Source organism: Homarus americanus, unplaced genomic scaffold (genome assembly GCF_018991925.1).
Source record: "Homarus americanus isolate GMGI-L3 unplaced genomic scaffold, GMGI_Hamer_2.0 scaffold39155, whole genome shotgun sequence".
Classification (NCBI taxonomy): domain Eukaryota; kingdom Metazoa; phylum Arthropoda; class Malacostraca; order Decapoda; family Nephropidae; genus Homarus; species Homarus americanus.
The window spans coordinates 10,471,829-10,490,591 of NW_024737042.1; the positions used below are offsets into that span (position 1 = coordinate 10,471,829).

The 18,763-nt window shown below is 37.3% G+C and overlaps 1 protein-coding gene across 3 annotated transcripts; it reads right to left on the reverse strand.

The window, feature by feature from the left end:
- Positions 1 to 1,089: 1,089 nt before the first annotated feature.
- Positions 1,090 to 18,718, reverse strand: LOC121872705 (histone deacetylase 3-like). 3 transcript variants are annotated; one of them, XM_042375705.1, is made up of 12 exons: positions 18,637 to 18,711; positions 15,928 to 16,055; positions 12,912 to 13,035; positions 12,494 to 12,595; positions 11,214 to 11,408; positions 10,347 to 10,480; positions 9,900 to 10,012; positions 8,315 to 8,421; positions 7,230 to 7,381; positions 4,259 to 4,400; positions 3,855 to 3,956; positions 1,090 to 3,356 (listed from the first exon to the last, which is right to left on the reverse strand). In XM_042375705.1, the coding sequence occupies exons 2-12, from the start codon at positions 15,995 to 15,997 to the stop codon at positions 3,257 to 3,259; spliced, it is 1,341 nt and encodes a 446-aa protein (XP_042231639.1). In that variant the 5' UTR covers positions 15,998 to 16,055; positions 18,637 to 18,711; the 3' UTR covers positions 1,090 to 3,256. The 3 variants fall into 3 exon arrangements, with proteins under 3 accessions (XP_042231639.1, XP_042231640.1, XP_042231641.1); XM_042375706.1 differs by lacking the exon at positions 15,928 to 16,055 and having other exon boundaries at positions 18,637 to 18,718; XM_042375707.1 differs by lacking the exons at positions 15,928 to 16,055; positions 18,637 to 18,711 and adding an exon at positions 18,221 to 18,356.
- Between the last annotated feature and the right edge of the window lie 45 nt (positions 18,719 to 18,763).

An 18,763-nucleotide genomic window follows, 5' to 3' on the forward strand; every position in this document is an offset into this window, starting at 1 on the left:
TAATGCCCTTCATAATATCTACAATTGAAAAAAGTGTTGGTTGAAAGTAACAGCAGCCAGTCCTTCATACATACTAATGAACAACACTCGTCTAGTTACTGATACTTACCAAACTTAGGTCTCTGAACTACCGGTAACTACCAGATGCACTGCTCATTCAGTCAAAACAGCAATACATGTATTTTATTTTGAAAATCAATTAATGGTTTTTGTACAGATTAAGACTGACTTGCTGGAACTTATTGTATTTATAAGCAAGTGAACTGCACATGGTAAATTTTATTAAGGAACATTATAATAGTTAAGAAACATAAAAAGGACACTAAAAGCAATCCTAGTGGCACGGGCAATCCCCATTGGAGGTTCACGGCACCATCAGTTCGAATAACAGGCTTTGTGTGAAATATAACAAAGTCTAAAATTGCTTTTAGTGTCCTTGTGGCATGGTGGTAGCGTTCCCTGGTCACACGCAATAGGTCGAGGGTTCGAGTCCTGGCTGGTGAGGTCGTTGATTTTACTTTATATATATATTTTGTCAAATTACGTATTTTCAAGTCCCAACGTCAGTACACAGACAAAATTTTTGTTTGTAATTCACTTTAAATGGCTGTTAAGCTTAAAAGTGAGAGTTTTGTGGTGCTGAGAAGAAAAAGAGACACCCATTTTAGATTTTCTATGTATTATTTAAGCATTTTCGGCTTACGACCATTTCGACTTATGACCTGGAGTTCAGTCCCTAACCCCGTTGTAAGTCGGAATATATATATATATATATATATATATATATATATATATATATATATATATATATATATATATATATATATATATATATATCAGAGTCAAGTTGATGTGAAACCCCCTCCCCCCTGTAACTGCCTTTGTCTCATTGCACCGGTGTTAGACATCTGTATCACGCTGTACTGGTGTACATAAGACATCTGTGAATAAATGATTACAAAAACCTATGGGGGTTTCACATCAACTTGACTCTGATTAAGACAACATCTTAAATGTATTGTAACATGGAAACTATAAAGAATCTGACATTTTACCATAGAGACATTGTGGTTTAGAATTGTCCAAGGATTTCATCCTCCAATTTAATGAACTCTTTGCTGAAACACACACACACACACAGAGTAAACCCTTAATTTCCAAAGTCTTCAAGTTCAGGATAATGATATACCTCGATAATGTAATTTATACCCATCAGTTTACAGTTTACATTTCCAGGCTGCCTGTTTATTGTAAAGGTAATTCAATGTATTATTTAAGCATTTTCGACTTACGACCTGGATTTGGGTCCCTAACCTCGTCGGGAGTCGGGGAGGAGCTGTATATTATAATAAATTGTGCTTCTTTGTTTTATCTTCAGCCTACACATGAGGGCTTTGTGTGTGTTGGGACATATACTCATATGGCATAGTTCACTATATACAGTAGCTAAAACAACTATCTGTGCATACTTTGTGGGAAACAATATGAGACCATGGACGATAAATATTGGTATATGAGGGCTGCCATTAGTCACACATACAATTTAGGAGCATATCGACCCCCACCTGCACAGATAGTTGTTTTAGCTACTGTACATTGAATGTTAAAAATTAAAACTGGCCAGAATGATCAAAAGAATGCTGAATAACTAGGCTTAGGTGGGCAGACAATGCATGGATGGATTTGGTAGCCACAACTACAGTAGTCTATCCAGTGCTGATGTTATCCTTATCTCCTACCTTGAAATCATAGTCTGCCTCTGCATTTGGCTTTATTTCGTTCATGACAATGGCAAGAATATTTTTGTATTTATCACAAAACACCCTGTGCAATCTTTGGAAATTATTCTAGCAATCATGTAAAGTTTAATTTTCAGGTCTACTACTGGAACATTTGAAGCAGAACACAGGATTGCCAGGACACAAGGCTCCCAAGACACAGCTTCTCAGGATGCAGACAAAATGGCTGTAACTCATCATAACAAAATAGACCTGATGGTTACAGCAGTTACCAGTAAAGACTGAAATCAGTGACTAACTAGAATACCTGTACTAGTATACTTCTCAACTCTCATTGCTCTGTTGCAGTGTAAGGAATAATAAAATAGACAAAAAAATAATCTGCAGACAAAAAAGAATATGCCTAGGAAGATATCACAGCATAAAAAGAAAAATATTATGAAAATAATGAGGGATGCAAGAGCAACATAAACACAAGCACTAACTATCAAAAATAGCGTGCCCGTAGCCACAACAGGGTCGACCATCTCTACTGAAGAGCCGGGTTATTGGTCAATTACTCCTTAATATCATACACATAATGAAGACTCCAAATCCTTAGACTAATAATTGGGGTTGTGAGAGTGTATTATTGTTAAATATAATGGGCTGGGGCAAAAATTTGGGGCCTGGATACATCCCAACTTCTTCATATTAGCTTTGATTTCCAGGAATGTAACCTGCATGGAAATTAAGGGTATACTGTAAATTTATGATCTGTGGAATGTAACAGATTTCACATATCGAACTCAGATTATTAAAAACTGTACAATATTGTATTTAGTTGACTGTTAGTTGTACAACTAGCACATACCATAATTATTCCTTTTATCAAAAAAGGTTAATACTTTGAGGAATGCATGACAAATTCTATTATCAGGTTTCAATTTGTTTATAAAAATACATAACTTACAGTTGTTTATATTGAGGTCATCTTAGTTATGGGTACTAACATAACGTTAGTTCTGTACTGTATACCAAAATCTTTGTAATTTTTTTTACAAAAAGAACTCCACAACACATTACAATAAAACCTATCTATTAACCAATATTGACTTTTTGTAAAAAATTAAGAAAACCCCCCTCTTGTACATATACTGTATCTTCTAAAAGCAGCTAGTCTAAAAGTTATATTCCAATATTTGTACAGGAATAATGTTCTAATATAATTGAAAAGAATTTATTCTTAAACATTTCATAGAATCACTGACTGGAGTAACTTTTAAAAATTGCACTTTATCATCATTCACTTCCACGTAGCTAAACCTTAAAATGATATACAGTATACTGTTCACGAGTTACCCCCATTTTCTTTGGATCACTATTAATATATTTCATGTCACATTACAAGTTATCATAAACTATTCCACATATTCATTTGCTTCACTTGTCTTGGATAAATCAAATTAATAATATCAGTGTTAAGCTTCAAGTATTCACCAGGAGCATTGAGCTCACTCACTTTCTCAAGAACTGATTCAGTTTTTAGTTGCGGAGGAGGAGGAGGACGTGACTTCAGGGTCTTCGTCTTTGTCATTATCCTTTTCACCGTCATAAAATTCATTATCAGGTTCCACCCTGTAGAGTAAAAAAACAAACTCAGTGTAATGTGAATATAGTTGGGTAGGTGACAAACAACTGACACATAGGTGGGTTTTACAGCTTACTGAATGTGTTAAGTTATTTCACACCAACCCTGCATTATCCAGGGTATTGGCTGAGTAGTCCACTTATTATCCTTCAAAAGGCAGTAATGAGTAGTGGATTAAGTAAAAGTAACACAGGCACTAAAATAACAACAAAGAAGGAATTTTTTCCACACTTCAATTTTTCAGCACCATGCATCAAATTCCACCCCAATAAACTGATAATAAAATATGGTAGCAAGTTATATATATATATATATATATATATATATATATATATATATATATATATATATATATATATATATATATATATATATATATATATATATATATATATATATATATATATATATATATATAGAGAGAGAGAGAGAGAGAGAGAGAGAGAGAGAGAGTGCATAGAACTACACAAAATAATTCTCTTCACCTCTTATCCTCTTCACTGAGATGCAGCCGGGAATCAGGATCTGGTTCATTTTCCTCCTCATTAATATCCATCCCATCTTTTGGCACATCCTGCATCTGTACACTGAATAATAAAGAGAATACACATTAGCAAACAGAAAAAAATTCTTGTGACTATTCAAATGAACTCCAGCTTTGAATATGACTCCTTTGGAGAGATGGGAGTGTGGTGGCAAAGGGAACACATGCAGACATTAGAAATTTTACTCTTAACATGTGTTTTGACCTTTCCCTCAAATGAGGAGGACTGAAAGGTCAAAACATGTCAGTGTAAAATTCTCAACACTCCAAATTCTTGTTATATTCACTAAATGCAAGTGATTTACAAAAGTTTAACAATACAGTACTGTATAAATAAAGGAGTACCTGGGTGCATGTTGAACCATTCTGAGGTTATCCTGTACATGCTTAACAATAGCTTCCAGGTACTGTCGACTGTTCCCATTTTCTTGACGGGTTATTACTTCAGGGTGAAGGGAAAAATCCGGAGCAAAATACTGAAAGTATTCTGAAAAGTCAGGTAAAAACTATTTAGTAGTTCTGATGTTATTTAAATGATGAAAGGACTATAAACACAGTATATATACATGAGCAGCATCAATAGGAAATCAATATACAGTGGTCCCTCGATTAACGAACGGTCCAATTAACGAATTGGCTCCCATAAGGATTTTCAATTCTATTAACGAACAAAACTTTGATTAACGACAGCCTTATGAGAAACACGCTTTGTTGTGCGCATCAGCTGATCGGCTAGTCCGCTAATACAGTAATTGGTTCTATGTTTACATTCGTTTCCAGTGGAGTAAATATCAAGAAAATTGTGCTCTTGAATATTTTGCATTTTTTTATACAGTTAACCCTCACTTTACGCGGTTAATGTAACCCGGAGGGTACCGCGGAAAGTGAGGAACGCGTAAAGTGAATAACATAACATATGGGATTAATTGAAATGGAGTCCGGGCCGATCCCCAAACTCCACTTTTTGACGACACACAACTATGTTGTAGTAAAAATTTTATCTTAACTTTATGATGGTATGAAAAAACAAGTAATATAGAAGAGGTTAGGTTAGGAAAGATAAAGGTTAACATAGGAAAAATAAAGGTAAGGTTAGAAAACTAAAAATTAGGTGTAACACTTACGGTAGTAGAAGAGATGGGTCGGCATACAGGGATGGAGGCTGGTTCCGAGGCAGAGGGCAGATTACTGGCCCTCAGGTGAATCACCATTACTAGGTGAATCACCATCACTGTCACTTACAGTTGTCAGGGCTTCCCTGACAAATCCCTCAAAGTCAACTTCACTGTCACTATCACTGGCTTGGGCTGGCTGTGGTGGGTTGCGGGCGAAGAAATCTGTTATGCTTTGCTGACGGCTGGCGTTGATGTTGTCGTGATACACCTTGATGTACGGCTCCATAGCCTGCACCAGCCGGGTATGGAAGACTTCATAGCGGTCATCGTCATTGTCGCGGGAAAGGAAGGACTTCATCTTCTCTGCACACTCCATGGCACCCTTAATATCACTATGACTTAAATTGTGTTCTTCGGAGACTGACGCACCTTCTTCCTCCTCTTCACTGACGTGTTCTTCTTCCAACATCTCGTCGGCAGTCACTTCAGGATCTCTGATCACCTCCAGGATGTCGTCGTTGGTGGTCTCGGAGAAGCCTGGAACTGTAACAGTCTGCGCAGCTTCTCTGGCAAGGTCCACTGCTACTGCAACATTCTGAACCTCACCAGTCACAGATTGACTCCTCCTCTCACCTGGTATTCCATGCAACACATGTCTCCATGAGTGATGAATTGTAGCAATAGACAGCTGATCCCATGACTCCACCAAGAAGTCCACAGCTTTCTTGATGTTAAATACTCTCCAGAATTGTTTGAAGAGTATTTTTTGCTGTTCTAACTGTTGATCCTCATCTTCTTCGCTCTTGCTACCGGTGGTGGTGTCACTCAGGTTACGCAACTCTTCCCTGGTGTTGGTGTAGTCGTTCAGGAGCTGGAATTTTTTTGTTGAGAATGCAGCTTTCACATTGCAAATCAACTCCTGGTCCATGGGCTGGATTAAAGACGTAGTGTTGGGAGGAAGGAAGACCACTTTTACGTTGGGGTGACGATCTAACAGTAGGGGCGAGTGTCCTGGTGCTATACTTCACCTCGTAGCTTAAGGAACGTCGTGTCTTCTTTGGTTTAGTGCCGCTGGGTCCAGGTAAGGAAAGGTTTCTCTCTGGGGGTTGTGGTCCGGCGGAAGCCATTTTACGGAACAATGGATGCGCGTTTACACGGAGTGGCCTTGAGGGATGAAACTGCCGCGGCTAGGTCAAGCGTCGTCTTTCCTCCCTCCCTCCCTCCCCCGGGTGGACACGTCATAATACTTTAAGCCAATTACAGCTAGCAGCAGAGGGGGGTAGGGATGCATGGCCAATCACAGGTCTGATACGTCATATGACGTCAGTGATAAGGCAACAAAGACACACACTGCGCAACCTTACCGCGCCGCTTGCCCAAGCGGAGGGAGGAGGAGGGAGAGGCAGGCAGGCAGGCGGGCGGGCGGCGCGAATCTAAAAATAGCGTCGCACCGGACACTCTCCGCGTAATGTGAGCACGTGAGGTTCTGGCAAGGCACCGCGTTAACATGGAAACGCGGAATGCGGGACCGCGTAAAGTGAGGGTTAACTGTATTAAAATTATTGGTCATTCTAATTTAGGTAATATATTGATAATATATACAATACAGGGTACAGTTTTTGTGTGCCCTTCAGCTGATCGAATCACCCACCAACGCCTCTCAGTTTAACTTTGTTCACAGTGGAGTGAACATTCAGTTTGTTGGTCTCTTGAATATTTTTTGCATTTTTACATTAAAATTATTGGGTCATTCTGAAATTTAGTTAACACATTGATAATATACAGTACAGAAATTATTATGAAACATGAAGAAGGCATTAGAACCAATGCACTCTGTAAAGAATATGGCATGTCATCATCAACTGCCTCTACAATCAGCTGTTTGATATGTAAACAAAGCTGCTGGGAATACGACATACACACCTCAAAGTAAGTTAAAATGTAGTATAGTATTCTATTGGTTTTTATTTATTATTATACAGTACTGTATACTGTACAGAACAGTACTGTATTTAGTTTATATTTAATGTTTTGTTAATTCTGTTACCAGTATACAGTACTTTGTACGTATACTTTTTCTGTGAGTTGGAACCAATTACCCAATATCCCATTGAAATAATAGATTCAGTTAACGAACGACTCTGTGGAACCAATTGTGTTGGTTAATCGAGGGACCACTATACAGTACTGTACTACTGTACCTGTGTTATAAGGTATTTCTGTTGGCATGTCTGTGTCAACCAGTAGCCCTGTCTCATAGGCCCAACATCTTGCCACATTTCTGGGAGTGTAACCACCACCACCCAACACTAGCAACGGAACACCAAACTTTTTTGTGAAGTTTACACATTCACTGAAGGAAAAAAGTTGAAATAAATATCTAAAATAAATTCATTAGTGAATCTGAAACCATTATTTCAAATGTTAGACAAATTTTAAAGGTGTACTGCACCACAAAAACTCATATACCTTGATAAACATAAATATAGATATTACATATACCAACAAACCCAAAATCTCAAACCTTGGTCCCACTCAATCGGCAAACAAACACAAGAAAAAATAATGGAGGCTTCATATGACAAAAACAAGAGAGGAAACAATAAAAGACAGATAAAGGGTATAAGGAAAAAAAAAGCCTTGAAAGACAAACTGAGTAATCACATTTTGAAGACCAATACTCACTCACTCACTGCTGTTTCTTTACTAACAAGTACTGGACATATTGGAGTTATTTAATCAATCAAACTTTCATTGTAATCTAAATGGTGAAAGAGAAATTAAGAAAGGAAATGCATTAAAAGACAAAAGTACAATATGCTAAAACAATAACAGCCACAAGAATATAAAAAATATTAGAGTTAGCAGGACTGTGTGTGTGTGTGTGTGTGTGTGTACTTTAACAGTGTCATGTTGAGTCCAGCTCATTAAAAAACAGTACTTACAGTTCTTTTTTTTTATGGGTGTTGGAATCCATTTAAATATGACTGAATGAAGAAGTACTGTACTGTTAATGCTACTCTGACCACTCATTTTGTCACAGTTTAAGTGAGGCAGGTAGAAGCCCTTGAATACAGTATTTCCACCAGGGAAAACACCTTACAAAACCACAGCCAAGGTAACAATGTGGTATACAGTTTTAGGGTGGCCAATGAAACACTATCGGTGTGAAAAATCTCTCGACTTTCCCACAATGGTTCTCCTGTAAAGACAAACATAATAATTTTCTACTACTACTGTATCTACATTCTCAACACAAACATGTCAAAGCTGAAAAAACTCTTACCCGTGGCCTTTGGTGGAGAGTGAGAAACAACCTAAACGGTCACCTGAGAGAGAGTCTGCACCACACTGGAGGACAATTGCCGTTGGACGATAGAACTCTATAACAGCCTGTTAAAATGATATAGAAAATATAATCCCCCAAATCAAACAATTACTTAAATAATCAGTTTCCTTGTGTTTACCCCCACACCAAACCATTATACAGTAAAATGTCAATTTAAAGCGACACCCACAATTAAGGACGCCGTATCAATTTAAAGAGAATCTTTCCTATTTTACGCGAGTCAAATCTGGTGCATCATACGGAAATACACACTATTTTAAGTTTCGTGCCTAATGTTTCCCGCTAGACGCGTCTCTGGGCACGCTACAAGGCTGCCTGCCACCCTCCCACATCCCCAGTTCTCATGCTGACGCTCTAGTGAATGGACATACTGTGTGACACTATCTCCTTCTACCACGTGCATCAAACATCACCACTATGTCCAAGAGGCCAGCTACTACATCATTAACTTCCCAAAAGACCAAGAAATCAAGGCAGACAATTACACTGGAGCAGAAAATCTAAGCCTCCACAGCCACACCATTAGACAGTGATGTGGATGATGAGCTGGTCGAGTTGGGCTCTGCATCTTCAGAGGATGACTTGCCTAACTAAAGGTGAGTGAAAATCTATTTTTGATAGCAAAAAGTAATTAAAAACTAAGTTGAGAGGAACGTGAAAGTGCATGGTGAGTGGTAGGGATGGAGTGAGGCAGACGAGAGGCGGGTGGTGTGCGGCGCCAGTGCAACCACCTTCTCACATCAGCTGATCGCTAGTAAACAGACCATTTCGCATCCCATAATTTTAGCTGTGTTGAGTTATGAGTGTTTGTTTTAGCATAATACTAAAAAAACATTGTTTTGTTTATTCTAGATGGGCTGAGGTGCATCTGGGTAGACTCTCAGTTGGGGCAGGGGGAGGGCCAGTGACGCGAGGCAGCAGACAGTACAGTACCACACAGTGACAGTACCGTCCAGCTCTCAACTCGACTGCAGGGAGTGCTTGCTGCATATATATCATTACACCATATATTTTTCTCATATTTATTAGTTAATAAAAGTCTTTTTAGTATTCTGTGTTTCTCTCAAGTACCAAACTAAATTATTATATTGAAACAACACTTTGATTCAGTGCGAATTTGATTTAAAGCGACCTCTCTTGGAACGTATCTCGCGTTATATCGACGTTCTACTGTATTCACCAACATGATCGTTGAAGCACGTAACATAGCTTGTCCTTTATTACTCAGACAAAGACACTGATGACATTGAACTGGGCTTGTTCTTACAACAACTTTGTGATATAAAAGCATTAAATAATAACAGTACATGGCACATTAAAGGAAATATGAATCTTCAATTTTCTAATTAAGTTCATCAAGATTTTTGCGTACTGTACTCTAAAACTGAAAATGTGGAAGGTCAATTAAAATATGATAAATTAATATTCTTTATGCACATGATTTGTATTTTAGCATAAGTTTGGTAAGTCTTGTTCTAAATTAACATCTAAATTTGCAGATGGAGAAAACTGTTGTATTTACCTCAATAACAGGCTTAAAGACCTGGGTGTAGCTCGAATCATCAATACCTTCCTTGAGGGGCACATTAACAGAATAATATCTGCCACTCTCATGTCCAATTTCAAACATGTCACCTAAAAAAAAAAACCTATTAATTGTTAAATTGACAAAAAAAAGCTTTAATAAATAGGAAAATGGTAAAATACAAAGGGTACTGTAACTATGTGACACACCACCAAATGATGTTCCTATGTGAATGAAATAAAGAATCAAATATAGGAGAAAATTTAATCCAGGACTTTTCCCACAGTAATAGTTTGGCAGCACATTTTTCACCACACTCATAGACTCCAAAGAGGCAAGCAAAGAACAAAATGTACATGTTAGGACCATAATAAAAAGTTCCCCAAATTATGTGCTAAGACCTTAGGATGCTAAGGATGTTTAGTTCTACTCTATAAGACCAACCTGTGCCAGGGAAGAAGTAGTTTCCATATTTGTGGAAGGACACTGTCATGACTCTGTCAGTGAGGTAGAAGGCTTCCTGTACTCCATCACCATGATGGATGTCAATATCAATGTACAGTACTCTGGGGTGATACCTGAAAGTAACAAATAATTTTTACCCAGAATCTGAAAAAATACACCTCTGCATACTGGTACAAATTCAAGTTTACTTCCCATTGGGAAAGCAAAGTAACAAATTTTACCCAAACACTCATAAAAGTTAACCCATTTCTTCAAGCATTTTGCAAATATTACTGCAGTTAATTCTGAACACTGATTTTGCCTTCCTTGCTCCTTTTTCTTTTAAAAATGCATAGAAACACATATTCATGCATCCACACACACACACATTTATATATTTTACCTTCTGCTTACAACAATTCCTATAAAATTTCCCATGTCTCATTTCCTCCTTTAAGATCCCCAACCATTTCTGTCAATCTTCATCACAATTTTACTCTTTTTTGTCTCTATAAGAAATCACCAAGTAGCTCCTTAGATCAGAAGTAAAAAATTCACCACACAAATAAATGGTTATGGGTTCAGTTCCTTGACAGGACCTTCCTTTTACACAAATCCTTACAAATTCAACAATAAAAGGAGTTTACTTATAGATGCACTTGCCAATGGTGGAACAACTTCTGGGTAAACTAGCAATCCTGCAAAAGGAGTGAGTTAACCCACTACTTGTTGAATACTGTACAAAGAATTAAGATTACCACATATCACCTTGCAATTGCATCATAATAGGAAAAAAAAATGACAAAATAATTAGAAACACTTCAGATGATGGATTAGACCTAAAATTTTAAAACAACAACAACTCACTTTAACATTTCCAAGATTGCTATTACAATATCATTAACGTAGCAGAAACCCGAGGCTTCAAATTTCTTGGCATGATGCAATCCTCCGGACCAATTAATAGCAACATCACAGCAATTATGGTTTAGTTTAACTGCACCCTCCAGGGATGCCCCAGTGTACATGGAACAGAAGTCATACAGGCCATCAAAGACAGGGCTGTTGGGTATAAGAAAAAAAATTAAAGAATATCATTCGAGGTATTTGAAAAAAAAGAAAAAAAAAAGAAGAGTACAGTACACAATAAGAGCATAACTAGTAAAATACAACTGAATATCTTAATAAAATGTCATACTTCTGGTTAGGATTTCCACTTGCAGCAAATACCACCTATGTTTGCCTTTTTTAATATAATAAGATTGATTTTTTACTTAAAAGTCCATCAGGTACAGTATGCTTGCCCCTAAACACTCTTTCTGTACTCCAATACTCAGCATTTCCTCCTTAGTCTACCTGTTTTACCTTACATTCTCAAAGTCTTTTTATTCATTTACATAATCAGGAGCAGCGTATCTTGTAAATTAAGCAAAAAGCAGTCACAGTCCTGTCCTACTGGTATATTGCAAATCCCACCCAACAAAAGGACACAGAATTTCAAGCTTTCACTGGATTACTAATCATGGGTTAATAACAAACAGAAGCTAATTCTTATAGGTTAAAAAAGTAGTAACACTATTACATTTTCACCACTGTATACAAATCTTGTTTCTTTTCCACCAGGCATGCCTAGACCTGATTACAATTGACAATAAAGACACCTTCTCAATGACATGAAAACTAACTTACTTCTCAACATTACATTTATAGACTAATTACAGTTAAAACATTTAATGGTAAGTGCAAATTTTGCCTTTATTTTGCTCCATGTCTGCTGTAACATGGAACTGCCTTAAAAATTAACAATTATTATAATAATAATAATAATAATAATAATAAAAATAATAATAATAATAAATGGTTTATTAAAAGAGCATGGCAGCTGAAAATATAGTTATATAATTGCTTACAGTGAATATGAATCACTGGAATTCAGAACTATCACTGATTTTTTATAATACTGTACAGTACTCAGTAGAGTACATGTACTGTACTCTATTTATACCAAAAATTTAACAATTAATTTCTCCCACCACAACTTTGAAAATACTTATGCAAAATGTACTCATATTCAAAGTTGCTGATGTGATGCAAGACAACACTATTGTATTTGAGACAAACAGTAATAAAAAGCATCTGAAACTTACCAGTCATCAGCCATGTTAAACTGTCCTAAATTTTTAGTGAAGTTCTGGACATTTTGTGGTGAAACTCTCATCAGAAAGTCTATGTATTCTTCGGAGTGAAATCTGGAAAAGAGAAAGTTACAGTATTGGTACATTCTAGCATCTTTTTCATTGTTTAAATAGAGAAGCACCACATAACATCACTGCCAACTTCAACAAGCTGCCAGCATATCTAGTTTCATTTGTTTGCCAGTTTTATGAATACTAAACACAATCATTTTTACTTTTGTGTGTCTAAACTGGTATATCAGCAAGAGAAAAATGATGGATATTATCTTAGCATACTGTATATCTGAAGGGATGTACTGTAGCTATATTTTGGGAAGTTGTCCACATTATATGAATTAAGAACCTAAGATTACATTCACTCCATACCTACCTAGTCATGTCATGAAAATTTGCTCGATAAGGCCTGTATATCTGCAACTTCTTGTATAAGCCATAATGGAGGACAAGACTGTGTGTAATTGATAGACGATGTGGTTTCATAGGGTGTCCAGGACCTGTTGAAAAATAGTTTATCGTTATTTAATGAAAATGGCAACAAACTCAGATTCAGTTCTTAGGTTATTTTGAAATGAGTCAATAGTTTGTGCACGAAATAGCGGTTAGAGTACAACTCGGCCCATTGCCAACTCGGACCATCTTGGACCACTTAGGTTAAAATTTTTGTGCATGAATGATAAAAGTACAATGATAAATAGCAGCATACTGTAGCTTGTAAGGGGAGGGGGGGAATTGATTTGTTATTATCTATCTCTTCAATTCTATCTTATTAATATATTAATGTACAGTCAGCCAAAGATGCACCGAACCCACCCTGGGTCTCGTGCTCGCAATATTACTTGGTAATACTTGGTAAAGGAAGGTTGTATGTAAAGGTGTTTGTGATTGGTGGATCTGTTTTTGGCTGTATCACTGTCAGGATAATTATTAAACAAATCAAAGGTAGAATTTTTATAATAATAAACTATTCATTGTTATTTAAGGTCATGAGAAGTTTCCAAATGTTCGTATATTTGCTTAAATAATGAAGCAATTATATTAATGAAATGGCAACTCTGCAACCACAACTGCCACAAGATTCTCACATAAATTTTCTTCATTATTTAAGAAAATATACGAACATTTGGAAACTTCTCATGACCTTAAATAACAATGAATAATTACATTCCTGAGCCTCCCTTTGCCCCATGAAATAAATTACATATACACAGAAATTCAATGGCATTTTTATAGAAAATATTATATATATGTATATAAATAAAATCAATAATTTTGTATTGTATTCACTGATGGATGGAGGTGGTGGAGCGAGTGTGTGGTGGGTAGTGGAGTGGAGGAGGAGGGTGGAGAGTCACTGAGACCCGACAGGTGACTCCTCCTCCTGGTTTAAAACCTCCATTTTCATAGCAAAGCTAATGGTCTTATGTTGCTTCTTCACAACACTAGCATCAGTCGCACTTGATGGGCGCTTGGAAGCAAAAACATTTAAGCACACACGAATGATGTGGCAGCGTAACAGAGACTGGCCTGGCGTCGCCTGGGGATGCTGTGCTGTTGCGCTAGTGAGGTAGAATGGCCAGACGAGAGGGGGTGATGTGCCGTAAAAAGTAGTCCGTGACGATGCAAAAACGACGTTAAACGAATTATTGATATCTAAACAGTAGCGACGTAGTACCGAAACAAGGTTAAGCGGGGCGACGTTATATGAGGACTTATTGTAATGAGTTACTTAATGCACAAAGGCAGAACACGCCATACAGAAAAATCGGATCAAATAACAATGACCCCCAAATGGATAAATAATTATTTAAAGAATATTATTGGCCAAAGGAAGGCTATTGGTTGGAGAATAAATAGTGAAGTTTAGGTCTGAGTGGGGTTAAGACCGAGATAAGAAAAGCAAAGAGGAATAATGAACTGAAGGATGCAAGGGAGGTGAAGATAAACCCCAAGGGATTTTTTCAAATGTATCAAACTAAAACAAGAGACAAGATTGGAACAATACCGGCGAGCTAACTGACAACGACGGAGAAATGAGCAATAATCAGAACAGGTATTTTTCAACAGTTTTCACAACCGAAAATTTAAATATGATACCCGAGACACCGACTATATACAGAGATGGTGATGAAAATAGATTAAGCGAGATAATAGTGAATAGTAACGATGTTAGTATGCAAATAGACAAGCTAAAGCCTAAAACAGGTATTCCTCGACTCACGACCTACTCGACGTACGACCACCCGGACTTACGACCGCCTCAGTCGTATAATTTTTTTTCAAATTACGTATTTTCGAGTCCTGACGTTAGTGATTGCGCTGTTTACTGACAAGATTTTCATTTGTAATTCCCTTTAAATTGGCTGGCAAGCTTAAAAGTGAGTTTTGTAGTGCTGAGAAGAAAAAGAGACACCCATTTTAGATTTTCTATGTATTATTTTCACATTTTCGACTTGCGACCTGGATTTGCGTCCCTAACCCTGGCGTAAGTCGGGGACTGCCTGTAAGTCACCAGGTCCCGATGAGATATTTACCAGAGTATTAAAGGAATGTAAGGGAGAGCTTAGCATGTCCTCAGCAAATTTTTTAACATGTCATTAAAAACGGGTGTAGTGCCAGAATCCTGGAGGATAGCGAGTGTAATACCTTTTTCAAGAAGGGAAATAGATCACTACCCTCTAACTACAGTACTGTCCAATCAGTTTAACATCAATTGTAGGCAAATTGCTGGAAGCAATAATTTCAAACCTTATTCGAAATCACCTGGAGAAGCACAAGTTACGAATGTGAATCATGGTTCATTGATCAAGTTCTACTAACATAAACTCATAAAATTCGTCCTTCATACCGATTGAACCCTCAGTATTCACTCATTCACACTCTTCGTATTTCGGTAACCAAATGAGACATAAAACATATCTTAAACTCATTCCTGAACCTCTAGTCAGCTTCTTGTTTGAAGTGTGCAAGGTGGGCCGAGTTGGTTATTTAAGATGGGCCGAGTTGGAAGTACACCCAAAATAGATGGTCACTGCATGCAAAATGTCAATTTGGTCATTGAGGGGAAAACATGGGGTTAAAACACAAAACAAAGTATTTTACCTTATCTTTATCAATTCTTAGTTTAAAATGTTTTTTTCACAGCTCTCAGTAGCTGGTGGTAATATTACAAATGCCCAAACTCTCCACAGAATATTGGAGCAGTGTTACAAACATTAACTCAACCTAACCCAATCTAAACTACATAACCAAACCCAGCCTAAAAGACAACCTAACCTAATTAATAATCTTACCTACTGGGGTGAAGGAGAAAGGGGTCATAACTCAAAATGAGGTATACTGTATGCACAAGAAATGATTATCACCAGTGAATACAAAATAAAAAATACCTCTAAGGAAACATGTCTCATTGCTGGGTCGAGGAGTCGGTATTTTCTCTATTGAAGCTGTATTTTCCATACTGTACACATATTACGACAGGTTGAAGCTCCCATATCCAGCAACCATGGGACCAACTCTGAGCCGGATATAGGAAATTGCCGTTATTTAGAAAGTCGCATTTGTTTATATACTGTACTTGTAATAGGTTACCGATACACTGTTTACCTGTACTCAGTGGTGGGCACAGCTAAACGAAAAGTTAGCTTCACTAACCGCTAATCTGCTAACTAAAAAGTTAACTTCGCTAACGCTAAACCGCTAAACAGCTAAAAAAATTAGCGGAAGCTAATGCTAACCGCTAACTTTTATTATGTGAATTTAGCTTCGTTTTTTTTTGGGGGGGGGGAGGGCTCTAAAACCCTTAAAAACAGACCTAGAGCTGAAATTTTCATATGTTGTCTTGTAGCTTAGACATAGAGCTTTCCAAAAAGGTATAGCATGCCAAGATCAGATGATGATCAAGGTGTACACAAATAATTAAATGAACAAATGAAATTAAACATTAGTTTACATTCGAGTTTCAACATACACTTTATAATCTTTACTTACTGTACGAAAAGACAGAAAGTATTAAACGAATCCAAAAACTATTGTACTGTATAGCATAGGTAGCAAATAGCATCATGCCAAGATCAGATGATGACCAACTTATCAAGGTGTACACTGTACACAATTTCACAAATAATTAATTTGCATTCTCATACAACCTATCGGCCTAATTCATAATTCATGTAAATATGCAATACCAACCACATACACATTATACCAGTGCATTTTTATATAACTTGTTGTTGGTCTTAGTCATTATACCAGTGCATTTTTAAATAACTTACCGTATTGTTGGTCTTAGTTATATAAATAAACAGAAAACTCTAAACTTTAATGAAAAGTAAGTTGTTAGACAATTTTGTTTGGCGTACACCTTGGATGACATCCTGGTTATGAGCTTATGCAGTACTTAGCATAACCAAATATATTGACACAAAAAATCCCAATTAAATTTACAAATAAATGAGAAATGAAATTATACATTAGTTTATAATTACATTCTATGATTCTTTCAACATACACTGACAGTCTTTATTCACTGTAAAAAAAAAAAGTACTAAACTTTAATACGGGTAATCGAAAAATTCCATTCATGTTTACATGTACTAACACGCAGTCAGCTAAGGGTGCCTGACTGGCTGTTGGAAACACGCGTCGCGGCGTCACACTCTTACAACAAACAGGAACAAATATGTATAAATTTTGTTAGCTGAACTAAATTTAACGGAAGCTAATTGGTCCGCTAATGGTTTCCAAAGTTAGCGAAAACGCTAATCCGCTAACAAGAAAGTTAGCTTCGCTAATTAGCGGTTAGCGGATTAGCGGAACCGTGCCCACCACTGCCTGTACTTGTATGTAAACACACAATTGGGAGCCATTGTTCAGTTTAATAAGGGTACAATAAAACTGTAACGCTTAAATAAGCACAGCACCACTATCAACTGTTAATTCAAACAAACAAACTACAAGGCAAGAGCGACTGGTACACCACCAAAACATTAGCAACCAACAGGCGAAACTACAAGATGCTGACGCTTTATGGGAGGTTTGCCGGGTAGTAGAATTTTCTTTCACGTTACCATCCGACTTTACTGTTCTTTAGGTTTTCTGGATAAAGGAATATCCAAACACAGTGCCATTTTTGGAGGGGAATTGCTGTATGTTAGAGTACTGTGTCTTGCAAAATATCTACCACTACGAATAAGTCACACCTCTGCACAGTGGCCGCAACCAGGAGCGAGGCAGAGTGGAGCTAACTGGTAAAGCACCACTCAACATTATCACCACACAATGAACATACCATATTATTATTACCACCACACACTGAGCATCACACAATATTAGCAACACACAATAAGCACCACACAATATAGGCTTCACCAGTTAGCTCAACTGCTGATCACAGCCACCGCACAGGCGTGACTTACGAAAGTCGTAGGTAGACATTTGGCATGATACCGGATATGGGAGCTTCAACCTGTATTTATTTATCACTTCACCATTTATCATCTTACTAGCCATTTGGACAGTTTGTCTATTCTTTGTTATGGCCATTTTGTCCATTGTTAATGCAGGAGGAAACCGGAGTGCCTGGAGCCCACCTATGATGTTTGGTAGGGACACTCTCCCCACATGTGACCCGGGTAAGACCCAAACCCATGACTTGTAGTGAGAAATACAACCAACACTAACTATGCAACTATCACTCTTCCTCTGCTGTGAGTACAGGTCTAGATGTAGCAGTAACTCCCAGAAGGACGGGTTTTTCACTTCATGGATGTCTTGTGAAGACGCATTGCGCTGCCTCGGGGGCCGGGAATTCTCCTTTCTTATAGGGTGACCAAAAGACCATAGCTGAGTACATACCGTCAAGTTCAGTGGGTAATAATCTTTTGTGGGTATATGGAAAATAACTCCTGCATTGTATTATGTGATGTTCATGTCAACAATATCTATATTACAGAAGACCTAGAGACGTAAGACAAGTTGGTATAGGATGACCTCACACACTCAGTTACTGTACATAGTGGCCAATTATTTTGTTGAGACTCACACAACTTCTTAAACTATATTCTATAAACTCATATTTCATATTAAATATTACTTACCATAATGAAAATTCCCGACGTCCGGATCATAAAAATAAGCGACTGTCTTCCCTCCCATGTTTGTTTACATTAAGACGAGAGAGCATCGGGTAGCGCAGTGCCCGGTCATGTTTCACCATCTCTCAGA

What these genes read in the sequence shown, in the direction of transcription:
- LOC121872705 (XM_042375705.1), bottom strand. Translation starts at nt 15,997, where the DNA reads ATGGAAAATACAGCTTCAATAGAGAAAATACCGACTCCTCGACCCAGC. An exon ending in TTTAACATGGCTGATGACTG is followed by an intron (nt 11,409 to 12,493) that starts GTAAGTTTCAGA and finishes TATACCCAACAG; the next exon opens with CCCTGTCTTTGATGGCCTGT. An exon ending in ATGGTTCAACATGCACCCAG is followed by an intron (nt 3,957 to 4,258) that starts GTACTCCTTTAT and finishes TTTATTATTCAG; the next exon opens with TGTACAGATGCAGGATGTGC.